Source organism: Neodiprion fabricii, chromosome 3, assembly GCF_021155785.1.
Source record: "Neodiprion fabricii isolate iyNeoFabr1 chromosome 3, iyNeoFabr1.1, whole genome shotgun sequence".
NCBI lineage: Eukaryota > Metazoa > Arthropoda > Insecta > Hymenoptera > Diprionidae > Neodiprion > Neodiprion fabricii.
Window position 1 is genome coordinate 25,321,148 of NC_060241.1, and position 20,067 is coordinate 25,341,214.

At 34.2% G+C, this 20,067-nt stretch overlaps 2 protein-coding genes across 5 annotated transcripts; one reads left to right on the forward strand and one right to left on the reverse strand.

The window, feature by feature from the left end:
- Nucleotides 1–18: 18 nt before the first annotated feature.
- Nucleotides 19–5,262, forward strand: LOC124178808 (protein NipSnap). Its single transcript, XM_046562474.1, has 5 exons — nucleotides 19–176; nucleotides 299–481; nucleotides 953–1,121; nucleotides 1,409–1,676; nucleotides 3,145–5,262. Exons 1-5 carry the CDS (start codon nucleotides 97–99, stop codon nucleotides 3,291–3,293), a joined length of 849 nt encoding a protein of 282 aa, XP_046418430.1. The 5' UTR covers nucleotides 19–96; the 3' UTR covers nucleotides 3,294–5,262.
- On the reverse strand, nucleotides 4,315–19,766 carry LOC124178804 (serine/threonine-protein kinase Tao). Of its 4 annotated transcripts, none has more exons than XM_046562464.1 (12): nucleotides 19,476–19,766; nucleotides 15,490–15,934; nucleotides 14,511–14,859; nucleotides 14,186–14,361; nucleotides 13,519–13,681; nucleotides 12,336–12,682; nucleotides 11,846–12,121; nucleotides 11,449–11,676; nucleotides 11,036–11,275; nucleotides 9,941–10,198; nucleotides 9,479–9,735; nucleotides 4,315–8,365 (listed from the first exon to the last, which is right to left on the reverse strand). In XM_046562464.1, the coding sequence occupies exons 2-12, from the start codon at nucleotides 15,793–15,795 to the stop codon at nucleotides 8,245–8,247; spliced, it is 2,721 nt and encodes a 906-aa protein (XP_046418420.1). In that variant the 5' UTR covers nucleotides 15,796–15,934; nucleotides 19,476–19,766; the 3' UTR covers nucleotides 4,315–8,244. The 4 variants fall into 4 exon arrangements, with proteins under 4 accessions (XP_046418420.1, XP_046418419.1, XP_046418422.1 ...); XM_046562463.1 differs by having other exon boundaries at nucleotides 19,384–19,766; XM_046562466.1 differs by having other exon boundaries at nucleotides 11,846–12,091; nucleotides 19,384–19,764.
- Between the last annotated feature and the right edge of the window lie 301 nt (nucleotides 19,767–20,067).

A 20,067-nucleotide genomic window follows, 5' to 3' on the forward strand; every position in this document is an offset into this window, starting at 1 on the left:
GCGAGTGCGTATGCGACTCTAAACTCGAACGGCTTCGGCGCTTGCGAGAACTAAATTTCGATTTGATAAAATAGTCAACACATAAGGCTGGCAAGAATGGCCGCTGTTCTAGGAAAGTTCAGAGCTTTACAGTCGGTGTTTGGCAAAGCAAATTTGCCAGCCCTTACCTCGACAAGGTATTTAGAACCATTGAGAAATAATTAAATCAAGTTAATTGCTGTGTTCGTTACGCATTTTTTTTACAGATGTAAAAAAATATCGAACGAATCTTACACGTACATACAATATATGTTCACAGATTCGTGGCAAGGTCGTCTGAACGTCAGGATACCAACGAGGGATGGCTAAGCAAACTTACGGTCAGAAAAATCGAGCCGACCAAAGAATCCCACTCGCGGATGCTATCGGATAAAGAAATAATATATGGGCTAAGCACGCATAATATACGTCCAAATTCTATGGACAAATACCTGGTCAATTAGTAAGTTTCGCCCGCCAATAGTAGTCATGTGACCTTTTCTCTGTATTTTTTTATGATCCACAATTGCCTAAAAGCTCCGAAATTTCACACATTTAGACAATTAAACGAATGGACGCTAGCCCGTAAAGTAGACACGTTACAATTCGGCTTTAAATTATTGTAACAATACAGAACAGGAAATGGATATAGAATTTGTTGATTCTATTGTTAAAAATATCGTTCTCAGCGTTCTTGTTATCATCCATTTTTATACCTTGTTATGCAATTGGAAGGCAAAGAAATAGATAAGCGACTTATGGTTCAGATTCCAAAATAAAAACAACTCATTATGTTGCACAACATAATAGATTGTCAACTCAATCAGTAGGGGAAACCTGTTTTGCATGACATCTGATGGACAAATTATACTGTTGCTATATTATTAAATGGATCGAAAGTAGGAATAAAAAACTTACATTAATTTCATTTCAGCCAAGAATATGTTAATCTTATTCATTCCAAGAAATCAGATCTACAATGCGATCTGATTGGTTCTTGGGTCGTCGAAGTCGGGGATATGGACCAGGCTTTGCATCTTTGGAGATATACAGGAGGCTACGAACGAGTTGATAGAACTCTGTCAACATTATCACAGAATGAGGTGAAATTATTGCTTCAATTCAATTGCCAATTCATTGAAATGTTATTGATAGGATTGAATTTACCTTATATGTTTTTTTTATCATGAAAATTTTTATATCCGTGCACTACAGCCATCTACTGTTATTTTTACAGCAAAAGGCATTACATGTGATTTTCCTTAGTATTTGGGTTTTACTTGAACCTTAAGATCTTCAATTTATTAATTTATTTCATAAGTAACATTCACTACTCTGGATTCGATATAAATAAATTAATAAAATTATTAATGGAACTTTTTTGTTTCAGGCTTATCACAAGCTCATACAGGAGCAGGGCAGTTATCTGAGGTCCCGACATCTGCAGTACCTGTTGGCGTTCAGTTTTTGGCCGCAGTTGGTGATGAGGGAGGGTCCCAACATATACGAAATCCGTAGCTATAGTTTAAAACCTGGTACCATGATAGAATGGGGTAACAATTGGGCACGGGCAATTAACTACAGACGTAACAATGATGAAGCATTTGCTGGATTCTTCTCACAGATCGGACGGTTATACAATGTCCACCATATTTGGGGTGAGGTTTTCTTTATTTTTTTAAACCTCTATATAGCAGGCTACACCTTGGGTCCCCTATTTCCCCAAAAGTACCCGTATTTTATTTCAGCCCCTATTAGCACTCTAAAACTGAAGGTTTCCTTTAAATGTACCCTAAAACAGTCAATTTTCCCCTAACCCCCGCGCTCCCCCTCCTCCCTCCCCATTTTTACCAATCGGGTACTTTTTTTTTCATAAACTAAGATGGACAGAAAAAATCAATTTGATTACTTGAGAACAATGTTTATCAAAAATTAAATAACACATTGTGGAAATATAAACATTAGACCTCAGTATCAAATTAATTTTTTCAGACCATTATACTTTATGAAAAAAAAAGTAATTAAAAAACATTCACAACTTCAATGTATTTTACAGTCAAAATTTCAAGTGTGCCCCCTGTCTCGTGTTACAGGGTGGCCACTCAATTCCGATCACGGAATTCCCTGACATTTCCCGGTTTTCCCTGACTAAAATCACTATTTTTCCCTAAAATTTTGATGCACAATTTGTACAGAAATCACTAACAACTATAGTAACCTAGGTAAAGTATGGCCAAATATATTAAAGTTATAAAAGTTTTTAAAAGTTGTTCATTCCGTTCATTGTGATTTTTGAAAGTTGACAAAAAATGAAAATTTCCATTTGCTTGGTCTTGTTAAGTATATATTTAAGAAGGGGCTCCAAGAAGCGAAATATTTTTAGAGCTATTATTTGAACATTTATGCTGTTTGCAATGAAAATCGAGGTTCGAAGAATTATGACTAATTAACGAATGTGTAACTTTTTGAAAAATAAACTTAAAATTTTTTTTCCAACGGGACATTTTTCTTTTAAGTGTTAAGAATACACCACCATTTATACAAATTTTTAAATTGATATTTAATACAGCACGATGCGGTGATAGTATCTCAATTTTATGGACAAGGCTTTTGAAATCCGTGAGTTCTATAAAAAGTCCCTGACCAACCAAAATATTCCCTGACATTTCCCTGACTTTTCCCTGACGTACAAAATTCCCTGACATTTCCCGGTTTTCCCGGTTTTCCAGACGGGTGGCCACCCTGTGTTAATACTATGCGAAAATTTTTATATTTACAGGAAATTTTTTTTTAATAATATTAACATATCTTTGGGATGCAAATGAAAAAATTACAAAACGAACAAAATAATGGGCACCCTAGTGTGAATCTAATTTTGTTCTATTTGGTCAATACTATAAAAAAATATTGGGACCCTAATACCCCCTATTTTCACGAAACTTTTCCTCATTTTCCCTAAAATTACCTGGCTTAAGTACTGTGAAGCCTGATATAGCTATTTGTTGAGATTAGTTGGATTGCAAAATTATGTTTCAATTTTTCATGCACCTGTAAAATAATTAATACCCATTCCATATAACAAGTTATAAAAAGATGGAAACTCACGTGGATGCATTTGGTTTGCAGCTTACAAAGACTTTCAAACGAGAAAAGAAACCCGTGAAAGTGCTTGGCGGTCTCCGGGATGGGATAACTGTGTTGCATACACAGTGCCCCTCATCAGAGAAATGCATTCTCGTATTCTGAGACCTGTATCATTTTCGCCTACAAAGTAATTACTCTGTAAGTGCCATAAGGTGAAATTATTTGCATTTGTACAATACTTATTACCCATTTACCTACCTACCTACCTACCTATCTATCTGTGTATATCATAAATTATAATACCTACTGTAATATTGTTGAAAAATTGTAATATTGTACACCTCGGATAAATAATGTAGAAATTGAAGAATACAGTGGCTACGACTCGACTAGTGAAGAATAGTTGCTCATTACTTAAGTATCATTAAGTATATAATAACAGCATACCCCTAGCGTCTGTTCTCAATACATTAGATTGTGAATGAGTGTTAAAGTGTAATGAGCCTTAAAGAAAACAAAACTTGTATGTTTAAAAAATATGAAATATCCGCAAAAAACACGTTGTCCAACATTCTTTACCCTCTCTTCAAGTAAATGCTTTTTCTTCAGAGTGGCCAATCATTTTTGCAGAATGATTTCCATGATATTTCCAGGTTTTTCAGAACCAAATTTATCTTATTTTTCGATTTCAAATTAATTGGTAGACCAGGACAACCGATGATTCATTGATTTCATAAAACAAAAATATGTCTCAATATCATTGATTTACTGTAAATATTGCTAGTTCCGTAACTTAATATATTGGCAACTCCTATTGTTGTATGATACATTTACCTTACCCAGCGTGATACAAGTAAAGATTGAATATTACGTCGCAACTACAAAGACTGCATGTGATAGTTTGTTGAACATATATTATCCGTTTCATGAAAAAAATGAACAATCACTGATGTAATGAATTATGATGCTTATTACTCACGAACGAAGCTGGCAACTGGCAGTAGCATTCTTTGTGTGCTATGTAATGATTCACCTTCCTTTTTCTCTGCAATAATAGATTTACAGTTTGAAATTCTAGTGTACTTGAAGTAGCTGACTTTGTCTGAACTGGAAACTCATCTCTATGTTTATACCGATATTCAATTATGTTGACAAACATTTGTTTTGAAGGAAAATGTCGCTAAGGAAACTGCGGTTTGACAAGATCCAGAGTGACATATGATTTGATATTTTCAATTTTTATTATCTAATCAGCATAGTGGTTTTGAGTGGCTGAAGTGCATGTAACAAACGTTGGTCTAATTGTTTTAATGTAGCACACGCTCACTCTGCCCCATCCATCAGTTTAGTTAAAAAATGTATTTATACTCTACCTAAACTTAAAAATAAAAATAATTAATTATGATAATAATTATTATAATTATTAAGACCGACGATACATCGGATTACTGACAATGCGTGCGTTGCTTATTAATTTTTTTTTCTTGATTGGTTACTTGCTATAAAGGTATTGGTTTTCTTTAGTTTAATTATATATGTATATAATAATAGAGAATATTTATCTATACTCGTATGTACCTATTTCTGTTTATAATCAAGTATATGTTTATGTTACTTTTTTTACGTGAGCATGTATGACCATACGATAAGCTCACAAATTAGATTCACACAGGGCCCATGATACACAAATAGGGAACACGTTACAATTGCTAAGTATGCGGATTAAGGTTTCTATTGTTACTAATCATGTAAGTTTTTATGTTTGTGAATTAACAGAAATATACTCAATTTATCTCCATCATAGAGATACAGGTGTTTATATCTGGAATATGATATTTATGAAGTTGAAGTTACAGATATTCTATTCACTTCACATTATATGATTAGTGGAATATATATGAATAAATAAACTTGGCAGGTAAGCTGGCTTCTGAGGAAGCAAGCATGAGTCATGATGATTGTTATAAATAAATGACTGAACATTTTTCTAATTCGATGTGTACTGGAGTTGGCGCTAAATACATTTTTCACCTCCTTTCATATGTTATTTTTCGTGCTCAAATACAGCTTTCAGTGAGGTTACTCAGTGTGACTTGATATTATTGAGATTCCAGTGTTTTTCAAAATTCACTACTATGTATTCATTTTGAACTTGAAGACGAAAAAAAATCGGTAACAAACAATCTACTGATCAATAATATTCACAGGTCAATTAAGACTGTTCGAGATCAATGGAATGAAAGAAAATCGACATTTTGATCACCAAAGGCATCACTCTTCAGGCATAGAAGATTATGGAATAGGACATAATGTTAATTTTGAAAAATTTGTGTACCAAATCTAAACACCATTATTCTGGTATTCATTTATGGAGCTGTTGCTGCTACAGTAAAAAGAATAAAATGTAGTTGTAAGATGTTGAAAAAATAAGCAACATAATTTGTCACGTTACTTTAGTTGCATGATATTAGATATGTTCCTAAAAGTAAATTAAGTCCACCCATTTTGGTCTAGCAAGTGGAATGAATATGCTGATAACAGAACAGGCTGGTGAAAATTCGATGAACCGTGAGTTTACAACATTGCAATGCTAACGTTATCCCTTTTTGTTGCATCGTAGTGACGGTTTTACGATAAAGTGCTACAACCAAAAAATTGGTTTTCAACTTGGGCCCTCAGGCTTAGTTTTCTACAACTTTCTAGACCTCGGTTTACATAAAAAATACCGCTACGTGAAACGAAATTACAATTTGCCTAGTTAAAGCCTGATACTGCGTTGAAGCGTAACTTTGGAGAGTATCTGTAAACATCACTGTCTACAAGTTCTAGTCGACTTACCTAAGGTTCCATTTCGTAACAATAAACATAGCAAACAAATATTTACAAATGCTGACAACATCGAAAATTGATATTCCAAAGTGGTGTTTTTTACTAAATTCAAATAATAGTTACGATTGAAATGGAATTAACTTTCTCATGTATAACCGCAGTACAAGATTAACAATTTGTGCTACATATAAAACCCGATTTCTTAAGTTGCAGATCGAATGGTTTTATCCGTAATTAAAAAGTAATAGAAAAGATGATTCTACAATACCAATAAGGAGTAATCGATTTCAGATTATAACATTTCTTTTCTGTTTTTAATTTTCATCAATTGCATTCAAATGAAAACTACGGAAATCGATACGTTAATAGCACGAGTTGATCTTAGCATCTTTGAAACATGTTGAGACGTTTGCAAAATAGTCCATTAACTGACAACAAGTTCTAAACTCTCCTACATTTTCCACTGCATACGGATTTACATCAATTTCCTTTATTATTACTTTTCACTTTAATAGTGTATTATGTTTAGCGTGTTTTTGTATATGTACATATCGCGCCACTCTAATGGTAGTAGCTTCAGTTGATTGTGACAATTTTGACAAGCATCATGCACTGAACACATATCCGAGCCAATTGCGACCTCCATGTTCTCTTTGCAAAGACTTATATCACAATAATTGAACACATAATTGAATAATTCATTAATAAATATTGTATACATACTTCTCACCTCCTCAATTGCATCTTTGCAAACGACCCATTTATCAAGTTAGTGTAGTGACAATCTTTTATCATTAAACCCAGCCAACTTTCGCATTGTAAAGTCTGTCTTTTCAGTTGCAAATACTCGATAACTGACATGGCTTTGACAATAAGCACATTGTCAAAGTAATTGAATAAGTACTCACTCAAATGAAAAATAAGAATAATCTTAATAAACGTGAATTATAAACTGATAGGATCATATTGCACAAACATTTTTTCCCCCATTTTATATTTAGTTTTTAATTGATAGCTTGAATTCATTCAATAGTTTGTCGATTTCGATGTTTGAAATTAATACAACAGGTCAATTTTTTTTAACTGTCTTTAACTGTCTTTATTTTGTCATCGAGTTTTACCAATTTTTTTTCCAGACAAGGAATCTCATAACTACGGTAGCTGTGAACATCCGCTAACCGTTTCAAATAACGTTTTAACGGACTTCAGTTTCTTTCAAGTTCTAAAGCAAATAAAACTAACAAACAAGCAAATGAACGAAGTCAATTAGAAATGGTAACAATTTTATCACTATTTTTGCAAAGTGTAGTGATTACGTAATCAAATATACTGAATATGCGTATATTAATTTTTGCAATCAGTCAAATTTCTGCTTCTTCATCTTGCGTTAAAACTGTCACAATCATCTGACGTTGTATTATTTATTGAATTAATGAATTAGATAAAAGATATATAACAAATACAGGTAGTAGAGATACTAAGAAATGAAGGAAGGGAACAGGAAGGAAAGGGAAGGAAAGGAAAGGAAAGTCACAGTATGGTTCAAGAGTATAAAATTGGAAAGTGTACTGGATATCAAAGTAAACATGAGACGTTTACTATAGATTATATCATGCATCGTAAGTATTGCTGTGAATCATACAATATTCTGTGTTTCTGATTTTACGCAAGTTTTCTCAGATGAATATGGTCAAAATAACAAATAAAAATCAATAATATGTGTACATGTACGTAATATGTTTGCTGATCAAGTCTTACTTTCACACCTTGTACAGTTTCAATGTTTACACGATGTGGCATTGGAAGACGTACAGAAAGTACAAAAAATATATGTAAAAAAACAAAACTGTAGTTACGGAAAAGTTATAAAAATATCAAGTTTAGTACGTTTTGTTTTAATACCTTTACAGTAGCTTTGCACAACCACACCCTACTCATTTAGAATATCAAGTAATTATCGAGGTGGGGTTTTTAGAGACAAGAAATATAATTAATGATTCTCAACTATCTTAGCAAATCGTACTAGAAAGTTAGTTGTTCGAATGAAGAAAGGTTTAAAACGTGTGAAAACTTAGTTCGTTTGTACATATAAAAGGGCTTCGTATTGTTTACGTTTGGATTTGATCAGGGCTAACAATTCAAATAATAAATTATCCCATGTTCAACCTAATATCCAGCAGTAATTTCCTGTTCTCTTAGGTATTGGTGCAGGCACAACGAATTGACAACCATTGTTTATAAGTTAGCAAATATTTAGGAGGTCAATTCAAGAGCACAAACTGCAGTCAGACGTATGTTATATAATAGTTAAGATTAGAGGCTATTCGGGGGGAAGGATGTAGAGCTATTACTGTGAGCCAGACTTAGCATCGAGCCACTAAGGCTCTCGTCATCGGGATAAGACTCTTTTGATGCCTCTGCTATCGCCAGTGCACTGTAAGAACACAGAAGGTTTACAAACGATAATTGAGATGGTCGATCAAGAGTTTTCTGATGTAATTAAAGACTGGTCAACTCAATATCGAATTTTCAACGAACCACACGTTCTCTACACTTAAAAATCTTCTCATATACTCGGCCAGGACTAAATTTACAAGCTTGTTTCAAGAAAATGAAACAGCGATTCGTCATATTTTGACCTTATACTCTTCTCAACTACCATCTGAAAATTTTGCTGCAGTTACGTGACAATGCCATTTTTTGAAGAGTTTTCTTTCTTCATTAATGGCAATTTATCCTGGTAATATTTGTTGTTATTAAAAATATTTCTTTACCTGTTATACAAGATCTAGACTTATTTTTTAGATTCGGTAGTTGATTATGCCTTGAAATATTGGTCAGTTAAAACATCAATACAAAAAACGTCGGATGTAAGGCAAGAAAGTAAGAGATTTGTTTGCTGATTCTGATACACGTATTATCTTAAAACATAGGCAGGCTGCAGAGAGCAATTCCCTATTCACTGTTACTATAGGTTTGAATGCAAGGTAGTATATTTCTCTATCGTATAACCGCACAAAAGACTTTACACACTACTGTTTAAAAAAACTTTTCGTGAAAATTATCGTATTATCCAACTACAGGAAAATATTCTGGTCCATGAGGAATGACTATAATCCCTTATCAATGTAGGACATTAGCTAAGTTCTTTTTTTTCCCCTAATGTTATTTATATCAACCGTAAAATTTTCAAGTTTCTTATCTTTGTAAAAAAAACTTAGAATAGTGGATGAGATTAACAAAAAAAAAAACGTTTAAGGAAATAGATATTTGTCGCAGAATGTCATAAAAAAAATTCCAAAATATTGAAATGACTTTCGACATTTTGACTTAATCGTTTCTATATCTACAAACGAAGGGTTTAAGAAATAAATCATAGTTATACCAATGCGGCCAGTGTAAAAAATTAAAAAATCTAAGATCTTGAATTACTTATTGTATTGAAATAAACATCTGTAAAGATATTTCAGGTTTGTGAAAATTAGTAGTGAAATTACAAATGGTCAGTGAAATATCTAGCAATTTCTCAGTAAGATAAGATACGTACCTAAAGCCAATTCTGGCACTCTCTTCATCAAATTGTTGCAGCTCTCGTTCCTGTCTTTCATGGAGCAAACGGATTCGTTCACTGCGTTCCTGTAAGAACTGCTGCGTTTCCAGCTCCATTTTTTGTTCAAGAAGTGCTCGCCTTACTGAAACGCGATCTTCCAATTCAAGTCGCTCTCGATTTCTCTGAGCCTCAGCTTGCATTTTATTCTTTGACTGATATGCCATCAGAATTTCTAACTCATAATTTAATCTCTCCTGTAAGAAAGGTATATTGTCATTGTGCATTCTAAATTTAAGATATTGACTAGTAAATGAATCAATTTTTTTCGAGCACCATATGGTACTAATAAGAGCGTCATGAACTATTAGGAATTGTTTACTAACAATAAGATACATTTACCAAATAGATCAACAATAAATTATTGGACAGTGTGCAATTCTATGCATATTAAAAACTGACCTTGAGCTGATGACATTCAACTTCTTGTGATTCATCCAATCGAATACTTTGTTTTTGTAACATTTCAGCGATGCTTTGTTCATATTGATCACCCAACAGAGCAAGCTTCCGTCTCTGCTCTTCTTTCAGTTTTTTAATCACTGCTTTCTGCTCATCTTTGGCAGTGGTCTGTAATATCTGTGTTTTGAGCGCTTTATACTGACGTGTCTGAATTTTGCATGTCTCTCGAAATTGTTTGCGTATTTGCATTTCCTTTTGCTGCAATTTGACAGTGGGATTAGCTTTTAATCGTTGTTTATAAATTCAATTTAGCCTATCAACAATTCTTTGACGCCATAACGAAATTATTTACGTAGCTAGTAGCTTTTCTCATTTATGCACTCATCGAGTGGTCAATTTTTCCTGCTTTATCCTTATTGTGTACAAAAATATAGAACCAATTAAAAAATTAAATCATCTTTATAGCAATAAGGATGTACCATGGTGTCAAGTAAAAAATCTGTAACAAATTCAAGGACATTTCCAGGAAATTTCGAGGCCATTTTCAGGTTATCCAAGGACATTCAGAAAAATGATGATTGTTACCTAAATATTAACGTAGCGTATAGACAAATCAGAGAATTTGTGAACTGTGACGGCAGAGGGCAGTGTACGAAATCGAAGCGAGATATACATTATTTCTACTATAACCTGTTAGTAGGGAGAAACGAAGAACGCGTATCGAGACGGTAATCCACTTCTTAAAAACAGTTACTTAGTTAACACAAAGAAATATATCATTTTCAGCAAACCTTAAAAATAGAATATTTACAAGACACACGAAATAATTCAAGGATATTTCTAGAACCTTTGAAGTACAAGCAAAATTCAAGGACTTTTCCAGGACCTCAAGAACTTCCAGGACCACTGGACACCATGTGGCATAACAGTTGGATAATAAGTCGTGAGGACGATATTGTCTTCAAAATAAAGCTATAGTTTGGTTTTAAACAGTTAATAAAAAAAGAATGTAAAAGAAAAAAGATTCAGAAAGACATTACATAGGACATCATTAAACATGAATAACAAATCGATAGAAAAAATGAATGAAAATACCTTCAGACTTTTGGGTTGTTGTTTAAGTTCGAGTGCATGCTTCTTGCGTAAATCACGTTCAGCCCGCTGCATATAGTCCTGTTGATTGGACAATTCCGTGGTATGCTGCCGTTGCACCTGTTCCTCCCGAAGTGCATGTACTGCTCTTTGTTGTCTGTATTCGAGTTCCTGAGTTTTTTCATGGTGACGCAGTAGCATTGCGTGAGCTTGTTCAAGCTGCTGCTGTCTTTTATTCAGCTCCTGTGGGATAAATAGTTGCAGTTTCGATAACTACAGAAAGTCTACCAACAATACACTTTCTGTACATTTATTGAGATCGAGCCAAGCTCCATCTATGAGGGTTCGGGGTGATAATTGAATAACTCAATTCTGGTCTGATTATGAGCAAATGTCATTAGAGAAAAGGTACAAACCTCTCTTAAGAGTTCCTGCTCCAGACTATGGAAAATGAGTAATTTTTTTCTACGAAATTTACGAATCTCGAGATCAAGATATTCGCGTTGTCCTCTAGCAAGTCTTTGCTCGTCTTGAGCTTCCATCTGCCGTAAACTATCTTTATGACTTTGTAGTGTAGCATCCCGCTGTCGCTTTGGTGTCACTTCATCTTGCGATAGCTCCCTCTTCCATCGTTCCTTATAAGCCTATAGAAATATAAAGTCTCAGAATAAAGAACTTCATGCAAAGGCGTGAATCTTCACGAGGTAGAATAATTAGAGTAATGACAATGAAAACTCAAAGTTGAATTGCAAATTATCACGATATGCAGAAACATTGATTACGCAGATGTAATAAAGCTCCATAAACTTTTACCTTGTAGTCACGTTTTTGCTGAGCTTCCAACGCTTTGCGGTCAGCCTCTTGCCGGCTGGATATTTCTTTCTGCAATTTCTTCTCTGCATTTTGATTTTGCTTTAATTTTCGCTCCAACTCCTGAAGATGTCTGAGTTGCAATTTCTCTAACTCTTTGCTAAACTGTTGAAGTAAGGTTTCGTATTCTTTGTCCAACAATTGCTTGTGCGACTCAACCTCCATTTTACAACGTTCCTCTAATTTTACCTGAAAACAATGGCAAATGAACATGGTAAACTGTCCATTTGTAAGAGAAAAGTACCCATTCAATATCGAGAAAAACAGTTGTTGTTAGTAGTAAAAAATAAATGTTAGTAGAATATAGAGAGAGTAAAGAAATTCCAAAGAGAAGTAGCCAAGAAATAATAGATAGAATATTACACATTAGAAAGAATTATGTAAAATTTCACGAGCCATCAGACACTAAATTTTAAGTGTAAGAATTACTTACCAGAGCACCTTGATGTTCTCGTCTCATTCGTTTATAGCCGCTCATTTGCTCATGCATTTCTTCCTGCATATGTTCCTTTTGTTGTTTGGTGACTATTGATGTAGTTCTAATAGTGGCAAAGTTATTAGCACCATGTTCAATTAGATTGGCAGTAACACCAGCTGAAATCTTGTGACGATTCCTCACAGAACCAGTCGAGTATTCATTTGAATCAGCAATTGGCAGCGGTAAGCTATTGGTGGAGGAACTTTGAGAACTTGCTGAAACACCCATTGAATGAATCGAGTGCTCTGACGTTATAGAATTGCTCTTACTACTGTCACCACCTGTCTGCTCGTCAGGTGTGTCTGTAACATCATTATGAAGTTTTATGTGTATGATTTAACTGCCTACAAGATAATCAGGTTACAATTGTTTACTCGTATAGAAATTTTATCGACCAGTAAAAGTGAACTGTAGTTTTGAGAAAATACAACTTACAATATAAATTTATTTGAACAGTGACTTTGCAAATAAAATATGATCTTCAATGTATTACATTCATATTATGTTTTGTTATTGATTGGAATCCTTTATTGATTTACAACAATTCGGTTATTGCTCAAAAGTTTGCAAAACTAAAACCGTAATTGTAGAGGATTGCATGAATGAATCATAATGCAACTATATCGGAATAATGGTGACTGCAAACAAGATTCGAGATTTCTATTTATACTAAGGGAAAATTATTATTATATTCTTAATGTTCAAAAAAACGCTGTCATTAACTGGAAGAATGATTCACATTCTGATTTGATAACCAAAATCACTACTAAGTACACCAATCCACGCTCTAGGTCAAAATTTGACACATGACGAATCTAAAAATTTTGCATTCGTTTGTTTCAGATGGTTTAGTTACCAACTTAGCCAACAGCCAACATCAAGCTCTTGGCATTAAATTTTTTATGAAAAATTACAGAATAGTGATGATAAAAATAGTACATTTCAATAGTTAGTAAGGAAAGGTATTTTCACCAAACTAGCCCTAATGAATGGTAGTGAGCAAAACTATTGAGTACGTAATTGAGACATTAAAACATACTGAAAAAAATAATTGTGTATGACATATCATATAGTTCTGTACTCAATTGGTAGGTATATAATTTACACGAAAAATGATGAATAGAAAAAGTAATCGTACCATCAGCATCTCCAACCGTACTTTCGGTTTCACAAGCATCAATCATCAGTATTTTCTTCATTTTCCGATAGTTGAGATTATCCAGTTCCCTCACGGCAGCTTTTGTTCTCTGAATCAGGTCGATCAAGACGTGCGGAGAACGTGTTCTAGTCACAAATTGATGCTATAGATTGAGGAAAGTGAAATTAATAAGCTTGCACACTTTCTCTGTTATAATTACAGTCAGTTTTGATATTACTCATGGACTTTAAAATAACAGGTCACAAATGAGTTGACACAAAATAAAATTGAAACTGGAACCAGTCAGCTATTAAGAATCCTTACTACAGATACCAAAACATAAGATTCATATTCTGAAGTCCTACTGATAGGACTTTCATTGTTCACTCAAACCTAGGAATAAACTTAAAGTTTTTAATAAAGTCCCGGACAAACGGGATTGCAAATTTATGAATGTGAATTTCAACGTTCTCTTATAAATTGTGCTGAAGTAATTTTGGTTCGACTCATTACGTTTTACCGCTAACAAAAAACCATTGATAAGCACTGTTTCTGGTAAAATGAGTATTTAGAAAAGCTAAGGGAACAAAAGGCTATAAATGATTTTGAAACAAAACGAAACCTGTCATTAAACTTGAACGTTAAAAATATCCACTGCTAAACTTACCGACAGCAACTTGCCCGAAGTACGTCTTTCAATTGGATTTTTAGTTAAACATACTTCTACAAAGTTCCGGAATAGATCTGTCCAATCTGGTGAATTTAGAGTCGGAGTATCATTTTGAGCAATATGATACAAAGCACTCATGGCATTCATGTTAAAGTAAGGTGGTTTTCTTTCAGCTGAAACAGATATGCCCAGTGTCAGAGGATTCAATCTATTAATTATATTCATAGTCAGTGCCCAATCAAATTATATCAGTAGTTTTAAACAACCTGAACAGTATGCTAAACAAAGAAATTAATAGGTGAGGAAAGATTCGCGAATTTACCTAATTCAATACATGTGATTCCTAATGACCAGACATCCACTTTCCCATCATACTGTCCTTCATCCATGGCTAAAATAACTTCGGGAGCCATCCAATACGGTGTGCCTACAAAGCTGTTAGCTGGGCACTTGATGCTGGCAGATCCAAAATCAGCCAGCTTTACCGTACCATTTTCAGTCAGTAGAATATTTCCTGCTTTTACGTCTCTATGGATTCTCCCTAAGGAATGAAGATAGTGTAAGCCTCGAAGAACGCCTTCGCAGATTGCAGATATCTCATCTTCTTTGAGAGGCCGTTTATGGACTTCTATTATATCAGATGCTGAGCCGAGGCAATATTCCATCACAAGCTGGTAAATCAATATCATTATTTCAATTTATTAATCTCCTTTAGCAATTGTTGGGTATAGCAAAAAAATATTTTACACACTTCTAAAATGCAAATCACGGCCCTAACAATAACATTAATAATAAAACTCATTTAATGATTAAATCAGAGTTAAAAATCTTAACGATTAGATTGGTGTACATATTTTCATCACATGCGGTGTAATCAAGTTTTCACTCCACATCCTGCCCGCATTAAAAAAAAACTCTCGATTACAAGGAATTGTGTACAATACAGAACTTGTGTGTTAGTATTGACTTTAAATTAGTTATACACAGTAATGTCAGTTTGGTCTACTTTTGGGAAAAACAATCTCATACCTCAAAGGCTTTAAAAAAGCCCCATTATTTACAAATTTTTAAAGTACGTCTTATAGCTGTGTGGTAGATATAATATGTCAAGAACCATTTGACTAATTTTTTAAACTCTTTTCGGGCAATACAAGACAAACTTCTAATCGACTGAATCAAATTTGCTGTACAATATACAACCTAGGTATATCTAGAATGATTTATCGTTACTTGATTCAATGGACGTGTTAAACCCTGTGGCATCCTGAAATTATATAAAATGACGTTGTTCAGATATTTACCCATGCAGTGTGATCTCTGAGGTAGCATCCTTTGTATTCAATAGTATTGGGATGGTTGAGTTGTCGAAGAAATCGAATTTCCTTGAGAATATCCTGCCATTTCTCGACAGTCTGTTTGCCGAGATAAGACATTTTTTTGATAGCAACAATTTCCCTCGTGACGAGGCATCGCGCGTAATAAACTGCTCCGAAGCTACCATGCCCAATTTCACGCAGATCCTCAAATATTTTCTCCGGATCATTTTTCTCAAATAACACAGCTATTTCGGGGTCCTTCAGGCTACCGGGCCTGGGAAAAGCTGGCATAGTAGCAGACGTCCTGTATGGGTGGCCGAGGCCTTCTCCACAGTTCACACCTGCTTATCACCGTATCCTTTTCTTTTCCTCGAGCCCCTCCAGTCTCAATTAAATCTCTGTCAGTCTCGTTTCCAAACCATCATTTTACCTATGAAAATTTTGAAAAATGTCAATTAGAATTTAAAAAAAAATTCTTCACAAAATTAATGTTTTTAAAAGATATTTTAAAACCAGTGTTCGTATTTCACATCTACAATTCAGAAATTTTACGAATTGTTTTCTTTTGAATAATGGAAATGTCCATGAATTTCAGTGATGAATAATTCTTCCAAAATTCTAGGCTTTTTAGATATAGCAAAATTTTTCCTCTTTTCATTTATAAGAAAATTCTTTGGTTTACAAGGATACACCTACGCAACAGCACTACTAATTTGTTTCAAAGTAACATAAATATTTTGCCATGGTTGAAGGAAGGTTTGTTCTAAAAATAATTTATTATTGAATTTAATTTTACAGTTTTAAATTATGCGTAGTTTTTCTTGTTACAAGGAACAAAATTAGGACACATATTAATTGGAGCTGAAAAACATTTTGTTTCCGTTATATACTACTGTCTATATATTATATAGACATGAACTTAAAAAAAAAATCCAGTCACTATCTTAATGAGCAACAACTTTATAGTCTGATTAAAAATTTCTGCGAATCTGATCTTTGACTAAGATCAATTTCATTAAAAATAAATAACCAGGACATAATTGTGAGCTTTGTTATATAGTACGAGAAAAGTGATAAGTAAAATTATGAGTTGGCATAATGAAGAAATTCAGTGGCTTACAGATAGTAAAGCAAAAGAGCAAGGATTGTGTTACTTTTCCTTAATGTGGTATGTATAAGTATAAATTCTTGCGTTCAAAATTATCATGCATATGGTTTATTAAAAGTTTCTAATTATATCCTTAGCAATAAGCAGAGGATAAATGATGTATAGAAACTATAAGTCCATTAAGCTTCACTTCATAAAAGTGTTATTACACAAAAGGAATCATTTATCTGCAATGTAACTTTAGAAGAAAAACAAGGAAATAATTGCACATTTAAATAATCGACAGTTATTTAAGACGAGGATATGAAGCTAATTGTGAAACCCCAAGTGCTCAGTACTACGAAAACTGTGTTCAAACGCCTTTAGTAGAGTTCAAAATCTGTATTGGAACAAGATATGATGATAAGAATATGAATATGTAGCTCAGAATTAACAATTTATTGGCAAAAACAATATTACAAGTATACTACGGAGTGCGAGATTATGAATATGAATGAATTCATATCTTTGAAGTACGTTTATAACAGTTTAGAGACACTAGCTACTCTCGAGTACAACATAATGAATTTCTTATCAACGGGTGAGTAGAGTGATTTACGTATTCTGTTAAAACACTTTTCATAAATCATTTCAAATGAATCATAATAAATAATTTGCATAGCTAAATCATTTTCAGCATGGTAGGATGTATCTAGTGTACAGTATGATTGTGTGTCCCAAAAAATTACGGAATGATTATTTAAGTGGTGTAAACTGGAGAAGATGGATAATTTAATTTTTAAGACCTGTTTTTTTATTTCAGTTTTCCTACAAAATTGCAGTGATCACGATTTGAACTATTTCCTCCAATGCCAAAAGCATATCTGATCGTTATCATTTTCACACACTGTCCATCCTTTACAAATTATCTGACAGATTTTTCATTTAGCTCCTCAATCGATTAAAGAAATCTTTGACCTAAAATAATGATTGGTTTTAAGAGTGACTCTTATCCTTTGTTGAAAGAATATATTAACGTGCAATTGTTGTAAAATTTTTTAACCAGCAAAGTTGGCCCAAGTGAAAGATGAACTGACTACGTTTCGTTTTTATCGACAAGATGTTCGAAAATTAATTATTCAATTATCAATATTTTTACTAACTGAAATGAAGAAAGCCTGCTACATTTTTAGTTAAACTTCAATACAAAAATCATAGAGATCAAATTTATTACTTTGTTCAGGCACGAACTGTTAACAAACATACACATCTCTAATCATTGAGATGAGAGGTTAAAGGATGTTGTCACATTCAACACCTGAATGAAGCGGTAAATTTGGACAAGGGAATTTTTCTACTAGAGTTTTAATAAATCCATAATGTTAATGATACTGAAACTAGCAAGTAATACGTCTGGAAGACTTTCAGGGAATGAGCAAACGATAAAATTTCAAGGAATATATTTGAAAAAGTTCCGTGAATGATCCTGTCAACTTTCGTTTGGTCATCCCCTGGAACCTTTCCGCCTGTATTACCTGCCAGTTTCGGTTTTATGTAATGTTATTGCAGAGGAAATGAATGAGAATTACTAATAAAGATAAATTGAATTCTGAAAGGTTAGATCACTGAAACCCAAATCAAAGTGGTTTAGCTACCCTTTGATTTATGAAAATGAAATATATCAATGTTATCAGAATATGAAAATTACACAATAACGTAATTTCTCCACGACCTGCATATCTTTTTTTTTTACATCAACACATTTTGGCCAACCTCAATAAAACTGGAAAAAAAACGATTGTAGTAACTTCTATTTTCCTTTGAATGATCAGTTTTTAAAATGAGTTTCCACATAGACTATAATTTGCGATAAGAAGTACTTCAATATTTTCTTATTGTGTCAAGAAGTTCGTCATCAGACTGCTTTTCGTTTGGGTCCACAATCTATAACTATAGACTTCATTTAGAAGTAATGTGTGAAGAAAAAAAATTCGTGTTTATAATAATTCACTGGTAACTGAGAACGAATGAACGGAATAATAATTGATTATTACAGTGCTGGGAGAGATTAGGCTTCGCAGGCAGGTTTCACGACGGGGTTTCCTCTAATTTGTGTCACAGGCGGCACAGGGAAAAAGTGATACTATTAAGGAGCAAGTGTTTACCAAATATTCGGAAGACGAAGAGGCGGACGAAACGTTCTTCAAAGCAGTTGATTGCTGTTAATAGAGAATATTTTGACTTAAATGTAGTCTAATGTTATTATGCATTGCCCACGTCATTTGCGTGAATGTGACACATATCCTGAACTGTTGAGGCAAGGCTTGGTCAGCAGCACACACGATCATTAGGAGACGATATTTAATGTCGAACAAACCCCGTGAAAAACGGCGACGAGCTACTCGGAAGAGTGTTAGGCGGAGACTACAACAATTGGAAAGTGTTTTCGGAAATAGTGGCGAGAGGCTCGAGGGTGGCGAGAGGGTGGAAAAGGGTTTTGATAAAAGAAATTCCGGAGATTGAAATGCGGGTGTAAGGAGGGTTGGGTCTCGGGAAGTGAGTGAGTAGTGAGGTCGACGACAATTTGTCTTGACTGGAGAAGGTGGACCCCTTCGTGCGGGCCGAATTCTTTTTAGATTTTGATAACCCGAACTCGGTGTAAAAATCGAACACACATACTCGCCTAGGCATACGCACATCCATACACCCAGAAACGGGAGGTGGGGGGGAAAGAAAATTTGTGTAGCAGATAGCCGCGACAGTATACAATACACTCTCGCAAAAGTATTCACCTTCAAAATGGCGAGTGTACAAGCATGCGCGCAATACAAAATAGTTTAGACGACGTCCCTCCTTCTGTTCGACGATCCCGAACGCATATTACCTTTGTCGGCAGCTTCGCGAGGCATTCGGTTATTTTACTTTGTATTTGAGTTTCGGTTAACGCCGGAAATCACACGCCCCGAACCTATCACATATACACACACGATACAGTTTTAACTCTCCGATAGTACCAACAATACGCGAATACCGCACTTGACTAGATCCACGATAAATTTGCTAAGTTTTTGACGCCTTTTCACGAGCACCGTGCCCCCGTATATTGATATGGAGTGGCGCTACCTGGCGAACGGCTCCTATACTTCCTAGGGCGGCGCCCCAACCTCCGATTTTCTCGCTAATCGATAACTCGGATTCTTTCTTTACCGATCGACGCACCCGGTCAATGATCGCATGGATAGGGATATTCAAAATCAAAAACCATCACCTATTCCTTTTCATCTTGGCAAAAACCATTTGAAGCTTTCAATTCAAGACAAACTTTTTTTCTACATATTTTTCACAACTTTTCGTGTACCATGCTCGTAATGTGAGACTTTGTGTTACTTGAGTTATATATACTTTTTGGATGACTAGATATTTTTTTGTAATGTTATTTCAGAGATAATGATAAAGGTACAGAAATTAGTCGACTT

Coding starts and splice junctions, on each gene's coding strand:
- LOC124178808 (XM_046562474.1), top strand. CDS start 97: ATGGCCGCTGTTCTAGGAAAGTTCAGAGCTTTACAGTCGGTGTTTGGC. Junction 482..952: donor GACAAATACCTGGTCAATTA/GTAAGTTTCGCC, acceptor ATTTCATTTCAG/CCAAGAATATGTTAATCTTA. Junction 1,677..3,144: donor CAATGTCCACCATATTTGGG/GTGAGGTTTTCT, acceptor TTTGGTTTGCAG/CTTACAAAGACTTTCAAACG.
- LOC124178804 (XM_046562464.1), bottom strand. CDS start 15,795: ATGCCAGCTTTTCCCAGGCCCGGTAGCCTGAAGGACCCCGAAATAGCT. Junction 13,682..14,185: donor CTTCGGGCAAGTTGCTGTCG/GTAAGTTTAGCA, acceptor CTCAATCTATAG/CATCAATTTGTGACTAGAAC. Junction 12,683..13,518: donor TACGGTTGGAGATGCTGATG/GTACGATTACTT, acceptor ATGATGTTACAG/ACACACCTGACGAGCAGACA.